General features: G+C 49.7%; 1 protein-coding gene across 3 annotated transcripts in view; it reads right to left on the reverse strand.

Annotated features, from left to right (window-relative positions):
* Nucleotides 1-2,043: 2,043 nt before the first annotated feature.
* The window catches only part of LOC101694333 (cytochrome P450 4F22), a 58,584-nt gene continuing 32,897 nt past the window's right edge, over nt 2,044-27,730 (reverse strand). For all 3 annotated transcript variants that reach the window (XM_004761123.3, XM_004761124.3, XM_004761122.3), the window contains 12 exons: nt 20,622-20,844; nt 17,952-18,096; nt 12,798-12,851; nt 12,557-12,684; nt 12,227-12,348; nt 8,916-9,183; nt 7,854-7,920; nt 7,611-7,740; nt 5,984-6,117; nt 5,024-5,088; nt 4,315-4,397; nt 2,044-3,939 (listed from right to left, as the gene is read on the reverse strand). In XM_004761123.3, the coding sequence (XP_004761180.1) occupies nt 3,762-3,939; nt 4,315-4,397; nt 5,024-5,088; nt 5,984-6,117; nt 7,611-7,740; nt 7,854-7,920; nt 8,916-9,183; nt 12,227-12,348; nt 12,557-12,684; nt 12,798-12,851; nt 17,952-18,096; nt 20,622-20,843 (1,596 nt within the window). In that variant the 5' untranslated portion in view covers nt 20,844 and the 3' untranslated portion in view covers nt 2,044-3,761. The remainder of the gene's footprint in view (nt 3,940-4,314; nt 4,398-5,023; nt 5,089-5,983; nt 6,118-7,610; nt 7,741-7,853; nt 7,921-8,915; nt 9,184-12,226; nt 12,349-12,556; nt 12,685-12,797; nt 12,852-17,951; nt 18,097-20,621; nt 20,845-27,730) is intronic.

Consider the following 27,730-nt stretch of genomic DNA (forward strand, 5'->3'; position numbering starts at 1 on the left):
ACTCACACGTATGTGCACTTACCCAAACATGCAGTCACGCGCACACACCTTCATACAGACTAATAGAGACCAGACGCTGTAGAGCCTGTTGTTCCCCAACTATCCAGCAGAGGGAGTCTGCGACACACTCAGGAGAGGAGGGAGACCCACAGCAATCAGTGAATGGCCCAGGCCTGTGTGTTTGGAGAATCGGACACGCAGATGCAGCAGGTCCCGGGGATCCACGAGGCCCATGCCATGCCTCCCCTCCTCTCTCCCTCATTCACCCACCATCACCGACCTTAGCGGAAAATTAATATGCATGAGAAGTATGATGGAAAAAATGCACTTGGCAAAAGTGAACCAGGTGCAGAAGGGGCCAGTCACGTGCCCAAGGCCACCGCTAGAGAGGGGCAGAGCTGGGGTTTGAACCCACAACCCACATATGTCGCCTCCCAAAACCAATTTTTTTTTTTTTTTTTGCTGGAGGACGAGTGGCCTCGGACGGGGGATTCCGGCCGGCGATCCCAGCACACGCCACCCGAGGGCGCCGCAGGACACACACCGCTGCGGCCTCCAGCATCACAAGCACTACAGCTTCTCTACACGCCCCCCACCCACCCATGCCTGCCGACATCCCCCTATAGGCAAACCGAGGCTAGGGACCCAGACCAGCACTTGAAGCATGAGGAGTAAGCTACCCTGCTATGGCCACTCTAGGAGGACACCATTGTCGGACCTTGGGTGAATCATCTCGCTCTAGGGAACTTCATTTTCAGCTCCATTAAAGGAGATAATGACAGTACCCATCTCATAAGAACAGTACCCATGAGAATTACATGCGAATATTTGGAGAGCACAAAGGAAGCACTCAACCAACTTTAAATCTCGTTATGGTTATATCAACTTCGGAAACACCCAGGGCTTGGTGCTGAAACCCCTCCATCTTGTGCACACAAGGGTGCACACAGGAGCGCATAGACACACACACACACACACACACACACACAGGGATTCAGGGATCGCACCAGTCTTGGGGTTTTATTAGCAATCATCTAAGTGCTGAGGTATCCCAAATGTGTATCACCAGCCCGGAACTCCCTCCCAAATTCAAGACCTGCCTATCCCACTGCACACTTGACATCTCCAACTCCTCCTGGCCTAAACTGACATGCTGATCTCAGCCCCCCCCCAAAAAAAACCCTTACTCTATTAAGCATTCTCCTTCTCAAGCTGTCACTTCTATCTTTCCAGGTGCTCAGACCCAAATCCGGGGGCCTCCCTTTCTCCTGAGTCCCTCATTCAAAGTATCAGCAAATCTGCCAGCTCTACCTTCATAAAGCAACCAGACATCAGAATCCAAGCACCTGTCTTCACTCTACAGCCCCCAGCTTGCTTGGAGACATTGTCCTCTCTCACCTGGACAAATCTGGTCACCCCATCTGCTCTCCCTAGTCCCATCTTCACTTTATAGTCTCTATTCAACCTAGCAACCAAAGACTCTATGACAAACTTTTCCCCTCCTCTGTCCAGAACCCTCCATAGCTCTCTATTTCTGTTACAATAAAAGTCAGTGGACTCCAAGGCTCTGTGTGACCTGCTCCCATCCCCTGCCGGCCCTCATCTCTTTCCATGCTCTTCCTCCAGCCACACGGATCTCCTCAATGTCCCCTAAACACCCCAAGCCTGTCCTAAATCAGGGCCTTTGCACTGTTTCTCTCTACCTCAAACATTCTTCCCCTAAATATCCACAGGGCTCCTGCCCTCTCCTATCTAAAGTCTCCTTTCTCAGGGAGGGTTTCACTGATGATCTAGCAACCTCCCCCCTTACCAGCATTACTGAGCACCCCCAACACGTACCCAGATCAATTTTTTCATAGCATTTACCAGTTTTCTCAATGGGGATTGCAGTCACCCCATCTGGTCTCCCTAGTCCAACCCTTGGTTTTCCACTTAGCAGCCAAAAGAATACTATAAAGACCAAATGACAAATTTGTCACTCTGCTCAGGACCCTCCCATGGCTCCCCATTTCTGTCACAATAAAAAGTCAAAATCCTCCAAGGCCCTGTGTGAATTTACTTATTTATTTGCTTATTTATTACCTGTCATCTGTTAACACCGCCCACCCCCACAACAAAAGTCAATTATGTAAGGGCGCAAAGATGGCCTGGCTCACAGCAGATGCTCGGTAAGTATTTGATGAATTAATACAATTATTGTAGACATCATCACCGCCCCATCTTCTATGGGGGTACTGTCATCCGTTTCCCCAGCCAAAGACTCGGGAATCATCCTCACCTCAGTCCCCGTGGCTAGTCACCCCTCCTGTCCTGCCCAGACCTCAGTCTCCCTTTTCACTAGATTCCCAGTCCCCAGTGCCCCCCCCTTCCAAGCCACCTCCCTGCCAACTCACATCTGACCATGTCCTGTCCTGCACCCTGCTCACATACCCTCTCTAGCTCCCTATCGCCCTCAGCATAAGGTCTGCTGGGAGATGTGACCCACAGTTCCTGGCAGTTGGCCCCTGAAGACCTTCCTCCATTCTGCCCTCCTCCTCCGGATCCAGCCACCCTGGAGTGTGCGCCTCGAGAATATCATGCTCTCCCTCACCTGGGGACATTTGCAGATGCTGTTCCTCCGACCTGACATGGTCTTGTCTCCCTTGTCACCACTCAGCGTGTACTCTCACTTCAGCATCCGAGAAGCTCTCCCTGAGCCACCCCCCTGTTGTGTTCACAGAGCACCAAGGGCCTCTCTTTTGGAGCACTTGTCACGGATTATAAATAAACTTAACGTGTGGAATTACTTGTACATCTGTCCCCTGTTCTCCCGAGGGCAGGCATTGGGCCCGGCTGTGCTCCTGGCCCAATGCCAACAAATAATTAACATGTGGTCTGTTGACGAGTTAAATGAATGCACAAACGGTCCCCAAAAGTCTAAGTTTATGTCTGAGGACAAATGGCTTCCCAGCCTCCTAGCCCATAGCTTCCCTCATGGGCCTCCCAACTGCCCAGACACCTTCGTTTCCTTCCTGGGCCGCAAGGGAAGTGTCTGGCTGAGCTAGGGGGTGAACAGTGGGGGACGTCTTTATCCCTTGCTTTTATTCTACAAAAATCAGAACACTCCGCGAAGGGCCTTTCAGCAACCGAGGAGGGAAGAAGCAGGTGCGGGAGGGTCTAGATCTACAAAGCAACTGAAGCACACATCCGAGCCCTGGGATGCTGCCTGATGCCAGAGGAGTTCGCCCAAATGAGCTGGGAGCCTCAAGAAGGTGATGTCCGGGTTCAAGGCTCTAACTTCAGGCTTCAGCTCCCAAGTCTTCAACTTAGAAGGCAGCTGGAATCCACGAGTGGGGGCTGGGGGGGGGGGGGGAACTGGTCCTGAATCCCAGCGGCCTTAGGTGTTGGGTCTTAAGTCCAAGGATGGCTGGGTGGGGCCTGAGGCCTCGAATGCTCCGGATCCTGGGAGGGGTCTGGACCCAAGGGGACCTGAGCAAGCCTGTTTCCTCAAGCTGGAGAGCCAGAACCGGCACTCAGGGGACCGGACCTGGACCTCAAGGGGAGTGACCAGACCGGCAGGAGGCGGAGACTTGTCGTGAGGGGCGTGGCTTGCACCTTCGGGCTTCGCGGAAGAGCCTGGTCCTCCGGGAGCCCAACCTGAACTTCGAGGGGCGTGGTTTCTGCCCTCGGGATCTTGGGGGCGGGGCCTGGGCCCTCGGGGGCGGGGCCTGGGCCTCTCCGGGCGGGGCTTGGGCCCCCTGGATCCGCACGGAGGCCGGCGCTCAGGCCAGCGGAGGCAGCGGCTCCACGTTGAGCCAGATGCCATTTTCCGTGCGCAGGATGAGCTCGGGTTTCCGCCGCACCTTGCGCGTTCGGTCTACGCTCAGGCGGAAGCGCAGCAGCGTCAGCGCCACGGCCACGCGCATCTCGGCCATGGCAAAGCTCTGTCCGATGCAGTTCCTAGAGGAAGGGGGACGGGGTTGGGGCTCAGGCTCAGCCGCTGTGTGAGCCAGAAAGGGGAGAGTCCCGGGTTAAATGACCTCCCCCTAGGAGCCTCATCGGTAAAATGGGGGCAGTGGCATCATAGAGTCGTTGGGAGCATATAAGCCCAGAGTTCAGGGCCTGGCACACGGTGCTCAATACCCAGCGTTACTATCGCAGAGTCTAATTTGGGGACATTCTGGTACATTGAAAGCATGAAGAAGGTGCTGGATTGGCAGAAAGCACATCTGGGTGGGAGGCCGTCTCTGGTCCTGACCGGCACATCCCTGACCTTCCACTGGCCTCCATGCTCCTCCTATGCTTGGTTTGGATTGGGGGAAATAGAAGAGTTACCTGGGTCCTGCGGAGAAAGGCACGTAGGCCAGTGGGGAGCGCTGCTGTGGGTTGTCCGGATCAAAGCGATAGGGATTGTACACCTAGGCAGGATTAGCCTGGGGGTGAGTCTAGGGGGCTGGCCCAGCTATCCCAGCTTGGCCCCCATCCTTCAACTGGACAGAGAAAACATCACTACAATCCAGCCACACCCTCTTCTTTCTGTTGTTCAAATATTCCAGGCTCATTACAACCACTGGGCCTTTGCACATCCTGTCTCCTCGGCCTGGAACAGGCTTCTCCCTGCTCTTCACACTTTTCAGGTTTCAGCTCAAATATCTCTTCCTCCCCAAGGCCTTTCTTCACCACTTGAGCTGAAGTGTCCCCCACCCCACTCCAGTTTTTCTTTCTTTTGTGCACATATCGGTATCTACAACGATAGTTTTTGCTCATTTTCTTCCCCTGAATGTCACTGTGAGCTCCATGAGGGCAAAGACAGTAACTTTCTCTGTCTTCAGTGCATAGCACAGAGGCTGGCACACGGGAGGTATTCAGTAAATATTTGTGGACCTAATGAACCAATGGAGGGTGACTAGAAGGTAACCAGCTCTGTACCCAGCCAGGCCATCTGGGTCCCTGACACACAGGGTAGGGAGGCCTCACTGCCCCAGGACCACCCATTCCGAGGAGGAAGAAGCTAAGGGAAGGGAGAATTGATGCAGGGGCTCACCTTGGAGTCAGGCCACACGGTGGGATTGTGGTGGGTCCCATAGATGCTGACCAGGCAGATAATTCCTATGGGGAGGGTGCGGTCAGTGGGGCCATTGTAGCTGAGGGGAAACATGGCCTTCTCTGAAGACCTCCTCCTTCCCTGCTCTTCCTGGAGCTATGCTGTTCCCATGAGCCCTCTGCTACCCCTTCCTGCCCATCCTTCTCTGAAAAATTCTGCTGCTAAGTCCACACCCCCTGTTGCTCCCTAAAAGGTCTCCATCACCCTTCTAGCTATCATACTGGCCACACAGGGATCTTTCTCACTCATATATCTGACATTGTTCTTCCTCAGCTCAAATACTTCCCTTGGCTCCTTACTATCCTGAAGATCAAGTTCAAATGCCTCAATCTAGCATTCAAGGTCTTTCTGCACCACCAAGACTCTGCTCCATACATACGCTCTCTTTCATTTTCAACCTCCAAGGTTCACCTCTCATGTTGCCTCTTCCAAGCAGCCCTCCCTACATTTCACCCCAGATAAAGTCATCACTCCTTATTTTGGGCTATTCCAGTCCCTGTTCTTCCCTTTAGCCCATCCCTGATCCCATGTGACTGGGATGTCTGGGCGCTGCTGTGTCTCGCTCAGACTGGGTGGTACTCAAGACCTGGGTATGAGGTCCCTCTAGAACTCCAGCATCACTTGGGCTTAGTCTCTAAGGGATATCTGGCAACTGAATGAAACCATCCATTCCCTACCTGCCCCCTCACAGGGCCAACCCAGCCCCACCCACTCTTGCCTTTCTACCTGGACTCACCCAAGTCTGCCTCCCCTACACAGCTGGGTCTCCTCCCTCATCCCAGAAGCAAGAGCCACCCAGAGAGATGCCCCATCTACAGGGAGGGTGCACCTGGCCCAGGCATGAGCAGCGCCCCTCTAGGCAGCAGATCAGCCCAGCAACCAGAGGGACCTTATGGGCACCTTTAGGGATGATGCGCCCATCTGGAAGCTTGATGTCTTCCGTGCAGCGACGGGAGACCAAGGTCACTGGCGGGAACTGGCGTAGGCTCTCCTTGATGCACATGGTGGTGAAGGGCAACTGAGTCAGGTCGTCCCTGGGGAGCACGGAACATGGAATGGTGTGTGACTTGGGGCCAGGCCACAGCAACAGCCCCTTCCCCAAACACACACATGCATGCACACATGCATCCAGGAGCAACCACACAGGAAACCGGTCCGGGATCTGAGACTCGCCCCAACTTCCAGCATCTGCAATCAGGCATGCACATATCACTAATCCTAGCATGCAAAATATCTGACCCGAAACCAATCAGAGCAGCACCAACAGGCTTCTGCACACCCAGCATTAGCCCTTTAACTGATGAATTATGTGGCAGTCAGAGGACAGCTGGAAGTGGTGCCAGGATAGGCAAGGGGGTTATTAGCAGCAGTTTACCAGGCTGTGTGAGCCAATTTCAGTATTTAAAAACCCATACATTCTCTTCTTATGCTATTATGAACTTTTTTCCATTGGACTCCAGGGCCTCAAATTGGACTAATTATAACCCTTGGTCCATGATCTGGATCATTTTCTTTCTCTTTCAAAGAAACTTTATGTCACTACCATAAAGGGCAAACAGCATGCTTAGCATAAAAGTACCCATAATGTAAACACCACTGGGGAAAACAGAAGAGTCATTAAATCCTAGCTAGACTATCTCCTAGCCAGTCCTCAGAAACTGGGCCATCTTCTCCCTTTATTAAAAAAAGGCAGATTCATGGGATCTCTGGGTGGCTCAGTTGGTTAAGCATCCACCTTTGGCTCAGGTCATGATCCCAGAGTCCTGGGATCGGATTCCACATCAGGCTCCTTGCCCAGCAGGGAGCCTGCTTCTCCCTCTGCCTGCTGCTCCCCCTGCTTGTGCTCTCCCTTTCTCTGACAATTAAATAAATAAGTAAACTCTTTTTTAAAAAAGAGAGGGGCAGATTCGCAAGGAGTTCAAGATACAACAGCCCAAGTGGGAGTGTCTCCTTGATGTCAAAATCTAAAAGGTGGACACTGAACAAAAAAGAGCTTTCTCACTGTTCGATGCTATTTAATGCTGTGTTTTCTCTGAGGCACCCAGAATCAGCTCTACGTGGCACACATCTGAAGTAAACTGGATTATTGTTGCCGGTTCTTCACTGCCCTCCCCCCACACCTGTGTTTGAATTACACACCCCGTGAGCTTTGCATGTGATTCTGCAGTGTCTTCTGCTCGGGCGAGTGGAATGTATGTCCTGCCCCATTCATATTGAACTTGGCCACGTGACTTGCTTTAGCCAAATGGAATGTTACAATGCAAGTGGAAGTTTTAAACTGTGGCTCTTTGTGCTCCTGGAATCTGCCTTGAGAAGAATGTGCCCAGGGTAGCTGCTGGTTCAAGGAGAGTGGGGAGACATGTGGAACAGACCTGAACCCACACATCTGTTTGGACACCACCCCACTCAACAACACCCAGAAGGAACAAGAGCAATAACAAGCAAGAGCAAGGACTAAATGCCCAAGCTCTAGACTCAACCTGTTGCCACCATCCCCCTGACCCCCACCCCCCGACCCCAAACCAACCACTCCAGCTCCTCCAGCTCCCGGCCTTTCATGACTTCCTGGATCTCTTCCCGGCACTTCTCCTGGTACTCCGGATACTTGGCCAAGTTGAAGAGCACCCACGAGAGCCCACTGGACGTTGTGTCGTGACCTGTAGACAGAGGAGGAGCTCAAATGGAGGCTGTCTGAAGACAGCGATCGTGCGATTTTCAGACAGCAGGGCCCCCCCCACCAACCTCCCCTAGCCTCACCCTACGTCCTCACCCTCAAACATAAAGGTGTCTGCCTCAGCTCGGATGTCCTCATCAGACAGTTCCTTCCCATCTTCATCCTGGAATGAACCAGAGGGGATGCTCAACCCACTTCGTGGACCACCCTCCACATCCCGGGCTCCTCTCAAGTCAAGATACTGCCCCTCTCTCAAGCTAACCTGCAGGGGGAAGGATTCTAGGCAGACAGAGGTATGCAGCTTGTCTAAGAAAGATGGAAAGCAGGAGGGAGACTGAAAGGTGAAGGGAAGAAGGGAGTTTGTACTTCTTGAGTAGCTGCTAGCACCAGACAGCCTGCTGGATGCCCAACAAACACCTGTGACCACGCCGCGTAACCGTCATGTCATAAATAGGGAAACTGAGGCTTGGAGGGGCGCGTCAGAGGCCTAAGGTGAAGTATCCATTAAGGAGCAGGGCCAGAATCGGAACCCAGGACTGTCTGAATCTAGAAGCCAAGCACTGCTCAGAAATTCCACAGAAGCGATCTCTGCAACTGTCCCATTTCTTTAGTCTTGTTATTTCATCATCATAAGTCTGGTGGGCAACATTGTGTCCCACCTGCTTCCAGAACTCCTACGGTGAAGTCCTTGCCTCCCCTCCCAGGACCTCAGAATTTGGAAACCAGGCCTTAGAGAGGTAATTCAATTATAATGAGGTCTTTAGGGTGGGCCCTGGCCCCACACGACTGGTGTCCTTAGAAGAAGAGGAAACTTACACAGTCGTAAGCAGAGGGACGACAATGTGAAAGCACACGACAAAATGTCATCTACAAGCCAGGGAGAGAGGCTTCAGAAGAAGCCAACCCAGTCAACAGCTTGACCTCAGACTTCTAGCCTCCAGAACCTTGAGAAAATTAATTTCTAGGGTTTAACCCCATACATACCAATTTTGTAGCCCTTTGTTATGGCAACCCTAACAAACTAATACAGTAAGTCTTACGCGTGCTGCACCTGCATCCCAGATCTGTCACTTTTGATGCTTATCATTTTACAAGGTCAGTGCAATCCTCCAGGAGACCGTCCTGCACTCGTCTCCACCCTCCAGAGCCCAGCCTCACCCGCGCCAGGAGCAGCACATCGATGAAGTCCAAGGTCTTGCCCTGCTTGCCCTTCAGCCAGGCCTCAGCCCCCTGCTGACGGAGCGCCCACCGCCGCTTCTGGATGACCTCGGTGGTGAAGCGGTGCACGGTGTCACAGGCCTGCCGGAAACGTCGCCCATCCGCCGAGAGGTAGTAGATGAAGTCTATGTGGTGATGCAGGCGATACTGGCGCCGGACCACAAGGGCACTCAGCTCAATGATGGCTGAGATGTAATCGCTCATCTTCCTGTTGGGGAGGTGCAGGGGAGAAGAGCATGGACTTGGCCCTTAAGACAAGCTTCTCCTCCCCGTGCGTAGATGACAGAGAAAGGCCCTGCATAGACTAGATTTTCTTTTTTCTTTTTTATGATTTTATTTATTGATTGGAATGAGAGAGAAAGAGAGAGCACAAGGAGGGGGTGCAGCAGGCAGAGGGAGAGGGAGAAGCAGGCTCCCCAGTGGGCAGGGAGCCCGATGCAGGGCTCCATCCCAGAACCCTGGGATCATGACCTGAGCTGAAGGCAGACGCTCAACCGATTGAGACACCCAGGCGCTCCAACAAATTATTTTTTAATGGCAATCATCTGATCTGTTTGTTGGCCTCATCTTACCTGAATAAAACCAAAACTCAGGTACATTTTAAAACAGGTCCAAAGGATTAGGACTTCCAAATAGATGTAGCATCACTAAAACTAAATGCCTACAAACCACAAAGTGGGAGAACTCCCATTCCTGATGGCGAACTTGTATCTAAAATACAGAAAGAGCTCTTAAAATGCAACCATAGACAAATAACCCAATTTAAAAATGGGCAAAGCATATGAATAGACGTCTTGCCGAAAAAGATATACAAATGGCCACATGGCACACGGAAAGATACTTAATAGCACCAGCCCCTAGGGAAATGGAAACCGAAACCACCCTGAGATGCTGCTTTGCCCCAGCTAGAACCAAAAAGACAGATAATGACAAGGGTTTTTTAAAAAATTAACAAGTGTTGGAAAGAGTGTGGAGAAATTGAAGTCCTCACACGCTGCTGGTAGGAATATAAAATGCCCCATCTACATTGGAGAAAATGTCTGGCAGTTCCTCAAAATCTAAACAAAGAACTATCACATAATCCAGAAATTCCGCTCCTAGGTACAGACTTTAAAAAGTTAAAAACAGGAGCGCCTAGGTGGCTTAGTTGGTTGGGTGACTGCCTTCGGCTCAGGTCATGGTCCTGGAGTCCTGGGATTGAGTCCCATATCAGGCTCCCAGCTCCATGCGGAGTCTGCTTCTCCCTCTGACCTTCACCCCTCTCATGCTCTCTCACTCTCTCTAGTAAATAAATAAGATCTTTAAAAAAAAAAACCTAAAAACATACTTTCACACACTCATACACCAATGTTTATAAAATAGCCAAAAAGTGGAAATGACCCAAATGTCCATCAGTAGATGAATGGATTTTAAAAAAATGTGGTATAATGTGGTAAATGGAATATTATTCATCAACCTAAAAAATGAAATATTGACATAGGATGAATGAATCTTGGGAACATTATGCTGAGTGAACAAAACCAGACAGAGAAGTTGGCATCATTCCATCAATACGAAATTTCCATAATAGACAAATCTGTGGGGGCAGAAGGAAGATTCGTGATTGCCTACACTGGGAGAAGTGGAAAGTGGGGGTGAGCGCTAAAATGTACAGGGCTTATCTTTGGTGGAAATATTTTAAAATGGATTATGGTGATGGTTGCACAATTTGTAAATATACTAGAAACCATTGGATTGTGTATTTTAAATGGGTGAATCATATAGTATGTGAGTTATATCTCAGTAAAACTATTATAATTTTTAAAAAATGAAGGGATGCCTGGGTGGCATAGTTGGTTAAGTATCTGACTCTTGGTTTTGGCTCAGGTCCTAATCTCAAAGTCATGAGATCAAGCCCCGCATCGGGTTCCACACTCAGCATGGAGTCTTCTTAAGATTCTCTCTCCCTCTTCCTCTGCCCCTCCAACCCTTGTACCCCATGCTCACTCTCTCTCTGTGTCTCTCAAATAAATAGATAAATGTCTTTTAAAATGGAAAAAAAAATGAAATCACTGGGACAGGTGTGCAAGGGGCTGTCCTTGGTCCTGAAGTATGCTTCTTGTCATACACTTGTCAGTTTGTCATTTTCTTGCTTATTTATTTGTGCATCTTTACTTATTTCCCACCAACTTGTAAATTCCAGCGGAGCAAGACCCTTTCTATTTTGTTGACCACTGTATTCATAGTGCCTAGTCCAAGAATGGCCCATAGTAGGTATTCAGTAAATATTTACCATTTAATTAATTAATTAATCAATCACTAAGGTCATCTCTACCTTACCCAACCCATAACCCTACAAAGCCCAGAGTAGCAAAGGCAGAAGCTTATTATTAAAGACCTACTATGTGCTACAAACTTGCCACTGACAACGTCTTTTATTCTATATGTGCCCACTTAGACTATAAATTCCAAGGTACTGAAACTTAGTCTCTGTTTCACCACCATATTCCCAGTAGCTAGCATAATCTCCTGCACATAGTAGGGACACAAAAATATCTGATGAATGAATGAATGAATGAACCAGGACAATGGTCATCTTATTCATTCATTCAACAAGTATTCACTGAGCATCTACTGTGTGCCAGGGCTGTGTGGCATCATTTTATTCTTTTTTTTTTTTCCTAAGGACAAAGTGCTATTTATTTAGAGCAGGGGTCGGGGGGAGGGGCAAAAGTAGAGGGACAGAGAGAATCTCAAGCAGGCTCTGCAAGCACAGAGCTCAACAGGGGGCTTGATCCCACTACCCTGAGATCATGACCCGGGCCAAAATCAAGAGTTGAAAGCTCAACTGAATGAGTCACCCATGCGCCCCGACATCATTTTATTCTTAAAGCATCTCTCAAAGGGTCAAGGACTATCATCCTTGTTTTACAAAAAAAGGACACTGTAGCTCAGAAAATGGGGAGATATTTTCCAGAGGCCAAACTACTCTTCATGGAGCAATGAAACTAGCATTTATTAAGCACCTACTATATGAAAAGCCATCAATTAACATTATCTTAATACTCACATGATGGCTATGGGGAAGGAATTGGGATTCCATTTTTGGGTAAGGAGATAGACTTAGGGAGGTGATGTTAGTTTTCAGAAACACACAGCCCATCTGTGGCAGAGCCTAACAGCCCAGGGATGCCTAATGCTTGAGAGTTTCTTCTCCCACCACCCTGCTCTAGAGCAACGGGCTCTGTCTTCCCCAGGGAGGCCACACTCACTCCTGGCAGTTGCTATTGTAGCTGAAGACACATTTCTGAAGACTGTCCAGGGTCATGAGGCTGACATGCTCAAACATGTCAAGGGAGACCACTGAGCCCTGTGCCAGGCGCCGCCATTTACCCTGGAAGAGAGAGACGCATGGCAAAAGGATGTAGATACCGCAGACTTTAAGCCAGCCTTCCAACAACCTACCTGCCTGCTCGCTACAAGCCCACTTTCTAGAATAAAGGAAGTGAAGCTTCCTAACATCACCCAGCTTATCCACTAGTCAGAGCCTGGACCAGTCTCACTCCCAGGACATCCTCTTCCCAAAAAACCTTGCAACTCACATGCATAATGTCTGTGCATTGGTTGAAGATCTTCATGTAGGGCTTCAGGATGTCAAAGTGGAAGGCAGGCGTCAGCAGGCGGCGATGGCGGCTCCACTTATCACCTTTGCTTAGCAGCAGCCCATCTCCTGGGCCCAGAAGACTGAAATTAAGGGCCTCTCCTCCTACTCTGAAACACTCCGGGAAACCCCACCCCCTCTTCCTTGAAGCCCCAGCCCAACTCACCCAATCCCATACTCACCCAGCCAAGGCTTCAGGAAACCATAGAAAAGATCATCCTTGGGGGCGATGGCAGCTGTGGAGAAAGAAGATATGGCGATGACTCGAAACAGAGTTCTAACCCTTGACCTCTGCTTATAAGCTCCTTGGGCCTCCTCTCTGAGCTCTGATCTCCATGTCACCCCTCCAGTCCATCCGCCACACCTGCCCCAGAAAGATCCTTATAACATGCTGATCTGAACATGAGCCTCCCCTGGTTAGAAACCTCCCATGGCTCCCTATCACTCTGGCAATAAAATTCAAGCTCAAGCAAGCACTGAAGGCCATGCACCATCTTGCCCCATATGCCTCTCCTATCTCTTCCATCAACATACACCAAATAATCCCACATGCTGGCTCTACTTCCAAACCTTTGTCCAGGCTGTGCTCTCCATCCGGAATGACCCTCTCTTCACCCTCATCACCCCTCTTTTCTGCCAACTCAGGCCATCTGAATTACACCTCCTGTGCTCTCAGTCTCCGGTCTGCGCTGCACTCGGGTCCCAGGAGGTCTTATCAGATGGTGGATCTGACGATGTCCCCTCCCACTCATACCCATAAGCCGCAACCACCAGATGCTCAGACCAGTTTCAAAACCTTGAATGACCTACCTCAGTCCAGACCTCTCTGAAAACACTTTCATCCTCCATTCTCTATATGCTCAATCTTCTAATATCACAGAATTTTTTTCATCTCCTTGAAAAAGTCACATTATCTCTCTGTTCCAGGTCTTTCTACCACATCCCCTCTCTGCCTCAAACATTCTCCCCTCATTCTTCGATCCTCTGCTTGGATGCTATCCTTCCTCCCCCAGTCCCTCTGGATTGTATCCATCCAGTTACAGTCCCCTTGAGAGGAGGGAACATGCTGATCATTGATATATGGGGCTAAATAATGTTTTTCAGAGAGGAAGGGGGGGAGGAGGACCAGAGGGAGAGGAAGAGACAGTCTTTTTGTTTTTTAAGATTTTATTTTATTTGAGAGAAAGCAGGGGGAGGAGCAGAGGAAGAGGGACAAGTGGACTCCACACGGAGGGCGTCATCCCACAACCCTGAATCATGACCTGAGATAAAGTTAAGAGTCAGACAATCAACCAACTGACCCACCCAGGCACCCTGGGCCCATCACAGAACCCAACATGGGGCTCGATCTCACAGCCCTGAGATCACGACCTGAGCCGAAGTCAAGAGTCAAACACTTAACCAGTTGAGCCACCCAGGCACCCCTAGTGTAAAATAGCTTTTATTGAATGAGCCAACCAAAGGTTGAATGAATGCAAAAATGGATGGACGGATGGATAGATGGATGGGTTAGCGAGTGAATTCCCTTTCAGTGTGTTGAGCAGACGTGGGACAGAATGGGCTGAGGCCCAGGAAGGAAGTACCTGAAATTCAAGTGACTGTCACTTTTATCTGAGACATGACTCAGCCACCTACACACACACTACCTAGGAATTGGCCAACTGTGCACACAGTCATCTGTCCACTCATCCTCCTATTCAGGACATCTTTTCTACTATCTTCCTGTACCCAACCCATGCTAGGCAACACTGGGGACCAGAGATGGCTCAGTTCCACACCCTGCCTGGAGGAGCTCCGGGTGGGGCAAGAAAGGGAAGCAGAAGCACGCTGTGCAATTATCAAGAAGACAGAAAGCGTGCCAGAAGCAAAGGGAGGCACAGAGAAAGGGCTGCTAGAATTCAAGACAGGCTTCCAGGAAGAGGCAGCACTGGAGAAGAAGGTGGAAGTCTAGTCACTCCTTTATTCTCTGGGATCTGGACTCCAGCCCAGGCCCCTTGAGGGTCTTTTCGATATACAGACCTGTTCAATGGCTGTCCTGCTCAGACACCACCTATCATTCCTTAATGCCCCCAGGATAAAACACAAGCTTATTTGCTTTGCACGTGGGTGTTCTGAGTCCAGTTCCTGTCTCATCGCCTACTCCTCCCCACATATCATCTTCCCTCCAGACACCACAAGTCACCTGAATTCCCTTGGCACGTTCACACATCTGCATCTTGGTCCTGGAAAACCCTCCACCTGACACTTCTCACCTGGCAAACTCCAAACATCCTTCACTGACACCTCCTCCAGGAAGTCTCCCCAGCTGAACCCTTGCTCTCCCATCCTTGGGTCCCTACTCCACTCCAACTCTGTCTACTTGATTCCAGGAGTCTGTGTCCAGGCTGCCTTTCTCACCAGTGTCCCCTTCAGTAAAAAGAGGATGGTAACGTCTACCCTGGAGGGGGTCATATAAGAAAAGGCCCCACCAGTGCCCCAGTAGGAAGGATCATATCACTGTGGTTGAGCGCTTGGCCTCTGGGCGGACCACATCTGGGTTTAAATCCCAGCCCTACCTCTAACTCACTGTGTAAACTTGGGCACTTTAGCCCTCTGTCCCTCCACTTTCTCAGCTTCCAGAAGAGAAACAGAACAACCCTGCCTGCCTCATAGCATCCCTACAAAAACTCAATGAGCTCATATGTTCCTGGCACATGGCAGGAGCTCATTAAATATTTGTACACATAAATGAATAATTAACCAACTGCTGGCTATTTTTATAACTATGATTATAATTATTGGTCACTGGTGTCAAGAACTTGTGAGATGAATATCTGCATCTCCAGCCCCCAGCAAGGTCCTACTAGTGAAAAATAAATGTCAAAGCTATTGGTAGTTCCTTAAAAATTAAAGGTAGAATTCCCATTTGACCCTCCGTTTCTACTCCTTGGGATCTACCCAGGAGAAATGAAGACATACAACCACACTGAAACTTGTACATGCATGTTCATAGCAACATTCATAACAGCCCAAAGGTAGAAACAACCCAATGTCTGTCAGAGGAGGAGTGGATAAACAAGCGTGGTTTATCCATATACCCAAACAATGGAATATTACTCAGTCTTAAAAAGAGGTAAGGTCAGGGTGCCTGGGTGACTCAGTGGGTTAAGCCTCTGCCTTCCACTTGGGTCATGATCCCACGGTCCTGAGATGGAGCCCCGCATCGGGCTCTCTGCTCAGCAGGGAGCCTGCTTCCGCCTCTCTCTCTGCCTGCCTCTCTGCCTCCTTGTGATCTCTCTCTCTCTGTGTCAAATAAATAAATAAATAATCTTTTTTAAAAAATAAAAAAAATTGTAACAAAAAAGAGGTAAGGTCTTGGTCATCACTACATTGTGGATAAATGTCAGAAACATTTTGCTGAAGGAAAGAAGTCAGGCACAAAAGGCCACATTGTGTATAATTCCTTTCCTTTCCTATTTATATCCAGAACAGGAAAAGCTATGGAGATAGAAAGAAGATTGGGGGGATGTCCCGGGAGTTGGGGGCAGAGGAGAATGGGAAGTAATTACTTAATGGGTTCAGGCTGTTTTATGGAGCCATGAAAAAGTTTGAAACAAGAGAGAGCCAAGGGTTGCACAACATTGGGAACACTCGAAATGGTTAATTATATGTTATGTGAATTCCAACTCCATACAAAATGAATGTAGAAAGACAAGCTATAATTACATGCCTATATATCACATTTCAGCCTCTATAAATCATTTTCACCCCCTTTCGCCCATTAATCCTTTCTATCCCAATTGCCTAATATAAGACAAAGAAAGAGAGGTCCAAGAGGAGCTGTGCCTTTCTCAGGCTCCATGGGCCATGGGGATTTGGGCCCAGAGCAGCCAGTTCCCCATCTACGGTCCTGTGGAGATCCCAGTGGGGAATGGGATCCACAGCTTGGGGCCAGGCCTGTCTGTCCTGACTCACAGCCCCACACTCCCTAGCTAGAGCCCCCATCTGACTCCTCCAGCAGGGGGCGGTAGTGGATGCCCTGCCCATCCTGAGGGAGGGGAGAGGCTTGAGCATCTACTGCATGCTGAGGCCACACTGAGGGCTCCACTCCCTATTCTACTTGGGGTCTCACAACCAGAGAGGACAGTATTCAGGAAACTGAAGCTGTTAGGAGTAGGGAGGAAGGAAGAGAAGGTGAAAGAAAGAAAAGCAGGATTGAGAAAGGCAGGAGAGAACAAACCCTCATGAGCACCTACCCACATCATCTGGAGCCTTCACAACCACCCCATTTTACAGAGCAGAAACTGAGGCCCTGTGAGGCTAGATGAATTTCTCAGTCACACAATAGGTATGGCTCCAGGCAGGATCAGAGCCCAGCCTGCCTAAGTCCTAGGCCAGGGCTCTTCCCACCATCCCTCGGAAGAGTCACCTTTCCCAGGGTCTAGGTTCCCCGTTTGTGCAGTGAGGTGGGCACCCTCTCACAAATGCAACAGCGGTGGAGAGGGCATAGTTCGGGAAGGGGAGGATAGCAGCCCCTTCTGCTTTCTTGGCTCCAGGGTGGCAACCTTGATGGTGGTCTCTAGACATGGGTGCAAAGGCCCAGGCTTGGGCCAGAGATATAAAATTCCTGGAGCTCTTTCATTCCTCCCCCCTCTCTCAAATACCCCGATGGCTCTGGAGATGCCCAGTTACATGCGAGGCCACACTGCAGATCCAGACTCCTATGAGAGGGACAGGGCTGGAAGCAGACACACTCAACTCAGCCTTAGAGAGTTAGGACTGAGAATGGAGAAGCCCAGAAGAGAAAGCTATGATCTGCCTGGAGGGTCACCCCCAGGTCTTCCTGGAGAAGGCAGTCATTGGATCTGCATGTTAAAGGCTGAACAAGAGCTTGCCAAGCACACCTGGGAGTCCTACACCTTGGGAGAGGTGTGGACCACAGAAGAGAGAAACAATCCCTCTACATCTCCTCTTCCACCAATCAGGGGCTGCCCAGGTGAAGCTGGAAGAGCCACAGTGGGAATGTCTGAAGCCAAATGTTCGGCAACCATAGCTTAGAATTAAGCGGCAACCACTTAACAAAATCCTGGGCCCACAATTGCCTATCCAAGCATATTTAGCTCTGACTTCCAGTGGTGTAGACATCCTCTCAAATTCCCAGGACTCTTAGATATTGCCTATCTTTTCCCATGCTATTCCCACGACCTGTATTACAATGGCTGCTTTGGTGAACTCCTATTCATCCTTCAAATCCCTGCTCAAATGGCCCTTCCCCTAGAAAGCCTGCATGCCTAGAAGCCCAGGTGAGCTCTGGGAGTTCAGGGCTTACCCATCACTCACAGGCTCAGCCCACCTACCCGAGGCGCCCACTAGGGGCTTGATGTAGTCAGGGTGCACCAGAACCAACAGCGGCAACACAGGTCCAATCCACACCAGAATCACATGGTGCATGTTGTCCAGCACCTTCTTCTCATCTTGGAGGCCCGTCTCATTTGGAAGATACTGCAGGGGGTGGTAGGGAAAGATAGTGAGGAGGAGCCCAGCCCCAGCTTCCCCTAGCCTTTCCCTCCAGCCACCTCCCCTGTCCTCCAAATGAGCCCAAAATAGCTATAGGATTGGCTGATGAAGGCTGCACCTGGCTAAGCCGGCATTCCCTCATCTGAGAAGTGGGGAAGAATGGAATTCTGTCTGAGGGCGGTTGAGAAAATTCACGAATGAACAAAATGAGAGAGCCCCGCACAAGGGCCTGACACATAGCCGTGTCCAAGAAATAAAAAACAGTAACCACAATCATAATGATTGGCATTTATTGAGTATTTTCTCTGTTAGGAATAAAATTACTAGTATTGTTACTTTTTAAGATTTTATTTATTTATTTGAGAGAGAGAGAGAGAGAGAGCATGAGAGGGGAGAAGGTCAGAGGGAGAAGCAGACTCCCCGTGGGGCTGGGAGCCCGATGCGGGACTCGATCCCTGGACTCCAGGATCATGACCTGAGCTGAAAGCAGTTGTGTAACCAACTGAGGCACCCAGGAGCCCCCAGTATTGTTATTTTTAACACATACACAGGGTTGCAGTGTTGGGCACTGCTGTGAACAGTTTTCATATATTCATACCTTTCTCACATATGCATTCCTTCAAAACACACAAGTATGATGTGACAAAGTTGCTACTATTTCCCCCATTTTCCTTTGCTCAGAAAGGCCAAAATGACTTGTCTGAAGTGACAGGTGAGTCAATGTCTTGGTTTGGGCTTCCCCAGAGGCAGGTCTTGAGACAAGAGCTCTAGCTACAGCTAGTGGTTCATTTGGAGCGGAATCCCCCAAAAACGTGGGCAGGGGACCAAGGAAAGTGAGAAAGGGAGGGAAGGCAGCCAGTAAAGGAGGAGTTGCTGAGAGAGCTATGGCCATGGCAACTCAGTGCTCCGCCTTCCTGGGGACCCCTAGGGGACACGTGAATCAACGTCAACCCAGCAGAGGATGAGTAAGTTGGAGTGTTTACACATCAACTCCTACCGTCGCAGAGTCACTGGCTGGGGGTCACTCCCGGGGCATCAATTCTCAAGCCCACAGTGCACAGTGTGAGAGAAAGCCCTAGAACGCAGGTTCTGGCAGCTGGACGTCAGGCAATCACATCCAGAAATGGGCCGAAGGATCCAGGCAGGCACGGGCGTCTCCGGCCACAGCGGCCAAGCCAGGATCTGAACAGAGGCCCCCGGGCTCCAAAATGCATGCTCTTAACAAACCCAGGGCAGAAGTATTTCAAGCCCAGGGTCAGAAGGATCTGAGTTCAGATCTGCTCACGGCAGCTGTGTGACCTTGGTTGAGTCACTTAACCTCACTGAGCTCCAAAGATCAAATCCGTAATATTGGGTAGATCCATCCCTATTCCATGGGCTGTGAGGATTAGGGGAGAGCTCAGATATTAAGGGACCTAACCCCCTGCCTGGCCAAACGCAAGGCCCAGCAATTGTCAATCAAATGAATAAATGAATGAGTGAACAAGTCAGCAAATGACTTCTCTCTGGCTCCTGTGTCTCCTTCTCAACCAGGTTCACCCTGAGCCCTTCTATACCCAAGACCATGGAATAACAGAGAACTCATGGCCCCAGGAGGCAGGCTGAGCCCACAGGGTCAAGGTTGGACTTCAGAACCAGCTCTGTCCAACTGCCCTTGAACTGCCTCTCTGAATTCCATGTCTGCACCAGGCATGAGGCCCGAACCGGGAATTCTCCACAACTGTCCCTCTGTTTCCTTGAGGCCTGGGAGGGGGACCCGATGAGGGCTATAGCCAGTTAGGAGCTGGACTGTAGGACCCTAAAACCTCAGGAGTCTGGCTTCCTCTGACCTCTGAAGGCGTTCTAGAAAAGTACAGGTTTCATCATCCCAAAACAAGAGGTGACAGAGGGTAGAGAGCTAAGAGCAGAGACTCTGGAGACAGATGGCCTGGGTTTGAACCCCAACTCTGCCACCGACAAGCTGTGTGTCCTAGGGCCAGCTACTTAACCTCTCTGTGCCATAATAGTCTCAGGAGCAAAACGGGGATAGTCATGGGAACCACCTCTGAGGACTGTCAAGAGGACAGAGTTAATATTTTTAAAGCACCTGACCTAATGCTTAACACCTGCGTGTGAAGTAAGACATGAAAGGCAAGGTAAGAGAATGAGAGAGAGGGTACAAATACACTGGGGGGGGGCGGATGCAGAGCAACAACGTGGACAGGAGTTCCCCCCACCCCCGCCTCCTGCCTGGGGATCACAGAACCTGACAACTTTCACAGGCACTTGTACCTGTTGCTAAGCAATGGCCTGAAGTTACAGAGAAAACCTTAGAGTCATTCTGCCTCATCCCAGCTGTGTAACCTCTGGTAAACTGCTTGCCCTCTCTGAGCCTCAGTCATACCCGATCCTGTAAAATGGGTCTGCTCATGGCTCCGCCTTCTTGGGGGATGGAGGAAACGGTCAGGCCCATCACCCTTACTGAATACCTGGGACCTGCCCAGTCCCCCTGTCCAACCACACACACGTACCATGCCTAGATGGCCCAGCAGCCAGTTGCGCCGGGGCGGCTGAGGGAAGCAGCTCAGGCGGCGGCAGGTGATATAGAAACGCCAGCAGAGCCTCAGGAACTGCATCAGCAGGCGGAAGAGGAAGAAGAGCAGGGAGAGGAGGAGCACAGACACAGCATACAGGCGGAACGTGGTCTTCTCCACTCCCAGGAGGTGCAGCAGGTGTTCTGTGATGGGCAGCATCCTGAGGAGACAGACGGGATTAGGGGGTCAGTGCAAGTAGGAGCCATCCTCTGGCATGTGTGCACCACACACAGGATGACCTGTGGATTCAAGCAGCGTGTACTTGGCACACAGTAGATGCTCAATACACAGGAGTCCCAGACCCCAAGGATACCTCTCAACCTTCCCCCAGCAGTGACCTTCAGCTAGCTAGCCAGACCAATGCACCAGTGCCCTGTCCACATGTCCTCAGCTTTGATGTTGCAGGGCATCCCTCCTGACTTCTTGCCCATATGTGGATGGCCAGAGTGTTAGAAAATTTAAACACACACACACACACACACACACACACACACACTCACACACACACACACACACACACACACGTTGAAAGCAGCTCTTAACCAACGACTGATAAATGTTGCTGGATAGATACATTCTCCCTTGGGGTGCCATGACCCTGAGATGTGGGCTCCACATGAGCCACCAGGCCTCCCCAGGGATATTAAATCCTGCTGCCCACCACAGGAACTTTCTCTATTAGATGCCTCCCTTCCCTTGTCTGGCCTCTTTTTCTTTTTTATTTAATTCAGGTGAGATTCACCCAGCATAAAATGAACCATTTGAAAGTATAATTGCCCCTGAAAAATGAAAGAGTTAGGGGTACCAAACCCACAAAGCAGTCAGATTTCCATATATAACTTCTGACTCCCCAAAATCTTAACTACTAATAGTCTACTACTGACTAGAAATCCTGACTGATAACATAAAGTGAATTAACACATATTTTGTATATGTATTATATGCTATATTCTTACAGAAAAGTCAGCTGGAGAAAAGAAAAGATTACAAAACTCTTAAGAAAGAAAATCCATTTATGGGACTGCACTGTAAAAATTCCACATATAAGCGGACCTATGCAGCTCGAACCCATGTTGTCCAAAGGCCAACTATGTACAATTCAGTAGCATCTAATACATTCACCGTGCAACCACCCCCTCCAAATCTTTTTAATCACCCGGAAAGGAAATTCCATCCATTCCCCATTCACCTGTACTTTCAATCCCCGGCAACTGCTAATTTGCTGGCTTGCTTGCTTTCTCTCTCTCTCTTCCAAGTAGGCTCCATGCCCAGCGCAGAGCCCAATGCAGGGCTTGAACTCACGACTCTGAGCTCAAGACCTGAGCTGAGACCAAGAGCTGGATGCTTAACCGACTGAGCCCCCCAGGCACCCCTAATCTGCTTTCTGCTTCTGCGGACACTTTGTTTCATATCAATGGGATCATATAGTATGTGACTATTTGTGTCTGGTTTCTTTCACCCAGCGTGATGTGTTCAAGGGTCATCCTCATTGTAAGCGTGCATTGGAACTTCATGTCTTGCACTGCTGGGTAATATTCCATTGTCAGGATGTATCACAATTTGTTTTTCCATTCATCTGTTGATGAACACCTGAACTGCTTCCACCTCTGCTGATTGTGAAATGTGCAGCTATGAACACGCAGGCACAGGTACGTGTCAGAGTTCCTGTTTTCAATTCTTTGGGGTTCACTTTCTTTTTCCTTACTGGTATGTTCTGTGGTCACTTCCCAAATAAGCTCCTTGCACTCAAATCCTTGCCCGAGGGTCAGCTCTTGAAGGAACTCAAATAAAGTGGGTAGGAAACAACAGTATTAATAACACAGTGACCAAGTGTAGAGCATTGCAATGAACCATGCGCCACACTCAGGGATGTGCAGCCTCGTTTTATGGAATCTTAAAGGGCGCTTAGGTTTTACCTTCTCTCCATTTTCTGGACAACTGAATCTCAGTTCCTCTAATTAAATAGAGATTGGAGCTAGCAGAGGCCCCCTGAACCCCCACCAATGGCCAACTCCATCACTTTGGGGGCTCACAGATCTCAGATGATGACAAGGACATTCCTGAAAATGGATAGATTCTGTCTTCATCTCTACTTTCCCCTCAATCCAACCAGCCAAGGGTTCCACCTCTGTGCTCCACCTCCTGGGGCAACATAGCTAAAGGAGCCCTGAACTCCAGGTCCTCACCAGTCCCCACCCACTCTTGCCTATGTTTCCCTCCATCAGGGTCTCAGACCCACTGGCTCTTCTATCAGCCAATGCCCAACTATATCCTCCATACAGAAGATGCATGGGTGGGTCATCACCAAATTTGGAGAGCCCCCCTGGGTTGGTCTGACTTACATTATAAGTCATGCAGATGATATGACCAATCATGAGGATGGCTACATCAAGAAAAGAAATGAGAGTTGGCAAACATGCAGAGAAACCTTGAACCCTTATGCATTGCTTGTGGGAATGTAAAATAGTGCCACTTTGCTGTGGAAAACAGTATGGTGGTTCCTCAAAAATATTAAGCATAGGGGTGTCTGGGTAGCTCAATGGGTTAAAGCCTCTGCCTTCAGCTCAGGTCATGATCCTGGGGTTCTGGGATCAAGCCTCTCCTCGGGCTCTCTGCTCATCAGGGAGACTGCTTCCTCCTCTCCCTCTGCCTGCCTCTCCACCTACTTGTAATCTCTGTCTGTCAAATAAATAAATAAAATCTTTTTTAAAAATATTAAACATAGAATCACCATATGATCCAGCAATCCCACTTCTGGGTAGATCCCAGTCAGTTAAGTATCTGCCTTCAGCTCAGATCATGATCCCAGGGTTCTGGGATCAAGTCCCGCATCAGGCTCCTTGCTGTGTGAGAGGAGCCTGCTTCTCCCTCTGCCGGCCATGCCCCCTGCTTGTGCACTCGCTCGCTCTCTCTCTCTCTCTCTCTCTCATCCTCTCTGACAAATAAATAAATAAAATCCTTTAAAAAGAAGAAGAAGAAGAAGAAGGGACTCAAACAGATATCTGCACACCCATGTTCATAGCAGCATTAGTCACAATAGCTAAATGGTGGCCATAATGTGGTCCATTCATACAAGGGAATATTATTCAGCTCTAAAAAGGATTCTGACACCTGGTAAAACATGGATGAACCTCGAGGACATTATGTTAAGTGAAATAAGAGACACAAACGACAAATGCTAGGTGATCTCACTTAAAAGAGGTCTCTAGAGGAGTCAGATTCAGAAACAGGAAGTAGATAGTAGGCTTGAGGGGCTGAGGGAGTAGGGGCCTTGAGGGGCCCAGGGACAGAGTTTTAACTGAAGAAGATGAAAAGTTCTGGAGATGGACAGTGGTGACAACTGCACAACAATGTGAATATACTTAATACCACGGAACTGTACACTTAAAATGTTTAAGATAATAAATGTTATGTGTATTTTACCACAATTAAAAATATTTTTAACTTTTTTAAAGATGTATTTATTTATTTATTTGGTGGGGAGGGGCACAGGGAGAGGGGAGAGAGAATCCCAAGCAGACTCTGCCCTAAGCATGGAACCCAGTGCGGGGACAATCCCACAACCCTGTGATCATGACCTGAACTGAAACCAAGAGTTGGACACCTAACTGACTGAGCCACCCAGGTGTCCCAAAAAATCTTTTGAAAAAGACGGACTAGCTGGTGTAGGCGATATGCCCCCTGGAAGGCCCAGGTAGGGGTGGAGGTGGGAAGCTATAAAACCTCTCAAAATGAAGCCCAGAGAGCTCCAAGTCACAAGTCCCAGGCAGAAGGTCATTGGCAGCTCCAGGTGACACACTCGCCATGAAGTAGCTGTGGATATTTACTTCTTAACCGATTTAATAGAGGGCCATGATTTTCCCCCAGCACGCCAGGGAAGGCAGCCAATGATTACAATCCAGAACTGTGACCTTCCTCTAATGCTCTCACATGCCAGGCTTCTCACCAAGTGTTCTATTTGCATTTCTTTGCCATTCAGTTGGCAAATCATGTTTGATCTCCTCCTATGTGTGTGACTCTGTTCTGGGCATGGGGATGTAATGGTGAGCCAGACACACATGGTCCAGGCCCTTAAGAGAGGTGGCCACCAAGAGACATGACAGAACACCATGTAAACACACTGCATGTCTTGAAAGAGGTAAAGCGGGTTTGGGAGTGCCTGAATATGGGCCCCCCCAAAGACGTCAGTTCTCTGAAACCTGGGAATGAGACCTTCTATGGCAAAGTCTTTGCAGATGGGACTAAGTTAAGGGCCTAGACATGAGAAGAAGAGCCTAGATTGTCTTGGTTGGTCCCAGCTGGAATGACAGATGTCCTTACAAGAGAGAGGCAGAGGGACTCAGTTGATTAAGCATCCAACTCTTGATTTTGGCTCAGGTCCTGATCTCAAGGTCATGAGATCAAGCCTCACATAGGGCTTAGCAGGGAGTCTGCTTGGGATTCTCTCCCTCTTGCCTGTGCCCCTCCCCCCACTCATGCACTCATGCTTGCTCTCTCTCTAAAACAAAAGAGAGAGAGAGGCAGAGGGAGATTTGACACACTGAAGAGGAGAAGGCTGTGCAAAGATGGAGGCAGACCCTGGGACACTAAAGTCACCAGAAGCTGGAAGAGGCAGGAAACAGATTCTTCCCTAGAATGTTCAGAGGGAGTGTGGCCCTGCCAACACCTGGATTTCAGACTTCTGGCCTCCAGAACTATGAGATAATAAGTGTGTGTTATTTTAAGACCCCCAGTTCATGGTAAATTGTTACAGCAGCCACAGCAAACTCATACACAGCATAAGATGATACAGACCAATCCTTTTAGATAAGGTGGTCCAGGAGGGTTTCTCTGGCAAAGGGCTAGCTGGGCAGACACCTGAATGAAGAACCTAAATGAAAGGGGCTTTCCTATTAAATGCACATGTGTGCACACACACACACACACATAACTGGGTTCTATCTAATCCTGACTCCACTGACTAGCTGTGTGGCCTGGGCCTCAGTTTCCCTAACTGAAACTGGAGGCTATAAAAGATGATTCTGGGATCCACCCGAGTGTGACATTCTCCTGTGTGTGGCCTGGAGTCAGGTGGTGTCACCACTTTGGCAGACCCAAGACTTCTGGGTCCTCTCTAACCCCTGGGCAACTTGACCGCAGTCTGGCTGCCATCCCAGACACCACAGTCACCTTTCTGAAGGTCTGTCTTCACTCCACTGCTCTAACACCCTCCATGGCTCCCCACTGCCCTCAGTCTGGCATTCAAAGCCCTTCAGGAGCTGACCCCTGCCCATCCTCCACTTCAGCCATAAAGATCCCACTTCTCAAGATGTTTTGGACCCCTTCACCCAATCTGTAAATGTTGGAGTTCCTTAGGACTGGTCCTGAGTCATCTCCTCCTCTCTCTCTCTCTCTTTATAGACCCTAGGAATCTCACCCCCTGCCATGGTTTTTGTGACCTTGTCTCTGAGGTGCCACCCATGTCTCAACAATGCTCCTAATGGTCCAGCCACCTCCTGGATATCCCCCAGGGGCATATCCCAGGCCGTCATATTCACCTCACCTCCTTCCTCCCTCTCGTCCCACATCCAATCTGTTAATCTGTTATCAGGTTCCGCCAGTCGTCTATCCCAAATATCTTTCACACCCTTTTGCTTTTCTCCATCCCATTATCCCAACCCATGTCAGGCCGCCAGAGCAGTAGCCTCCTCCCATTGGTCTCCCCAGTTCCCTCCTGCCCCACTGCAGTCCACTTCCCACACAGCAGCCAAAGGGATCTTCCTAAAATTAAATCAGATCACAGCCTGTTCAAAATACTCCCATGGTTCCCCCATAACACTATAAACACAATTCAGATTCCTTCCCACGGACTACAGAGCTCTGTGTCCCTGGCCCCTGGAGGACCCCTCCAACTCTCTCCCACCACCCTCCCCCTCGCTCACTCAACTCCAGCCACTCTGATCACCGGCCAAGTTCGTTCCCCTTTCAGAGCCTTTGCACATGCCCTTACGGTTACCTCCACTTGGCATGCCTTTTCCCCAGCTCTGTGTATAAGCGCTTCTCCTCATCCTCCAGGCCTACCTCTGCTCGGAGTCCACCTCCCTTATTGAGCGCCATCTGTGTGCAGTGGCTCTCTGGGTCATTTCTTTCATCCTCCTAGTAACTGCCAAATGCAGTGGGGGGTCTTCTGAATGGAGTCACAGCAAGAACCTCTACCCCGCACCCAGAAAAATCCCAGCTGATATCCTGACAAAGGAAATGTCTTCCGGAAAAATTGAAGTGGGAGTGAGCTGCCACAACAGGAAAGATGAGCTCTCAAAGGAAGGAGCCCGCTCCAGGATGGCAGCTCACCCTGGGGATGGTGAGCCTCCCCAAGAGGGGAGTTCTGAAGTACCAGGCCCACCCCCTCTGCCAGACGTGGGCTACGGCTCTTCCCAGGACAGACTCCGCTCCAAGCAGAAAGACACACACTATAGATCGCCCACTGGTTGTCATCCTGACAGCCTCCATCTTCTCATCTGCAAAATGGTAACAACAGCAAGAAGTCCACCTGATGCTCATGGGAAAAGCTCAATAAATTAGGGAAGTTGAGTCCTCTGCTTTCTGTAGCTGGGTTCCTCTTGCTCCCCCTCCAAACAAGAGCACACCTGCCAGGCTCCCCGCCCCCCACCAAAAAAGTGCTACAAAAAGTTTTGAGGTGGTACAGCCACTTTGAGAAATAGGTTGGCTGTTCCTCAAAAAGTTAAACATAGAATTGGCAGTTCCAAGGGGTGCCTGGGTGGCTCAGTTGGTTAAACATCTGCCTTTGGCTCAGGTCATAGGGTCGGGGCCCTGGGATCAAGCCCCTTTTGGCGGGGGGTCCCTGCTCAGTGCAGAGTCTGCTTCTCCCTCTCCCTCTGCCGCTTCTCCTGCTTCTGCTCTCTCTCTCAAATAAATAAAACCTTAAAAAAAAAAAAAAGAACTGGAAGTTCCTCTCCTAGGTATATAGTCAAAAGAATGGAAAACGTACTCTGATAGTTGTATATAAATATGCATAGCCACACTATTCAGAATAGCCAAAAGGTAGA

The sequence above is a fragment of the Mustela putorius genome, unplaced genomic scaffold, assembly GCF_011764305.1.
Source record: "Mustela putorius furo isolate JIRA1106 unplaced genomic scaffold, ASM1176430v1.1 tig00000095_pilon_pilon_pilon, whole genome shotgun sequence".
Taxonomy (NCBI): domain Eukaryota; kingdom Metazoa; phylum Chordata; class Mammalia; order Carnivora; family Mustelidae; genus Mustela; species Mustela putorius.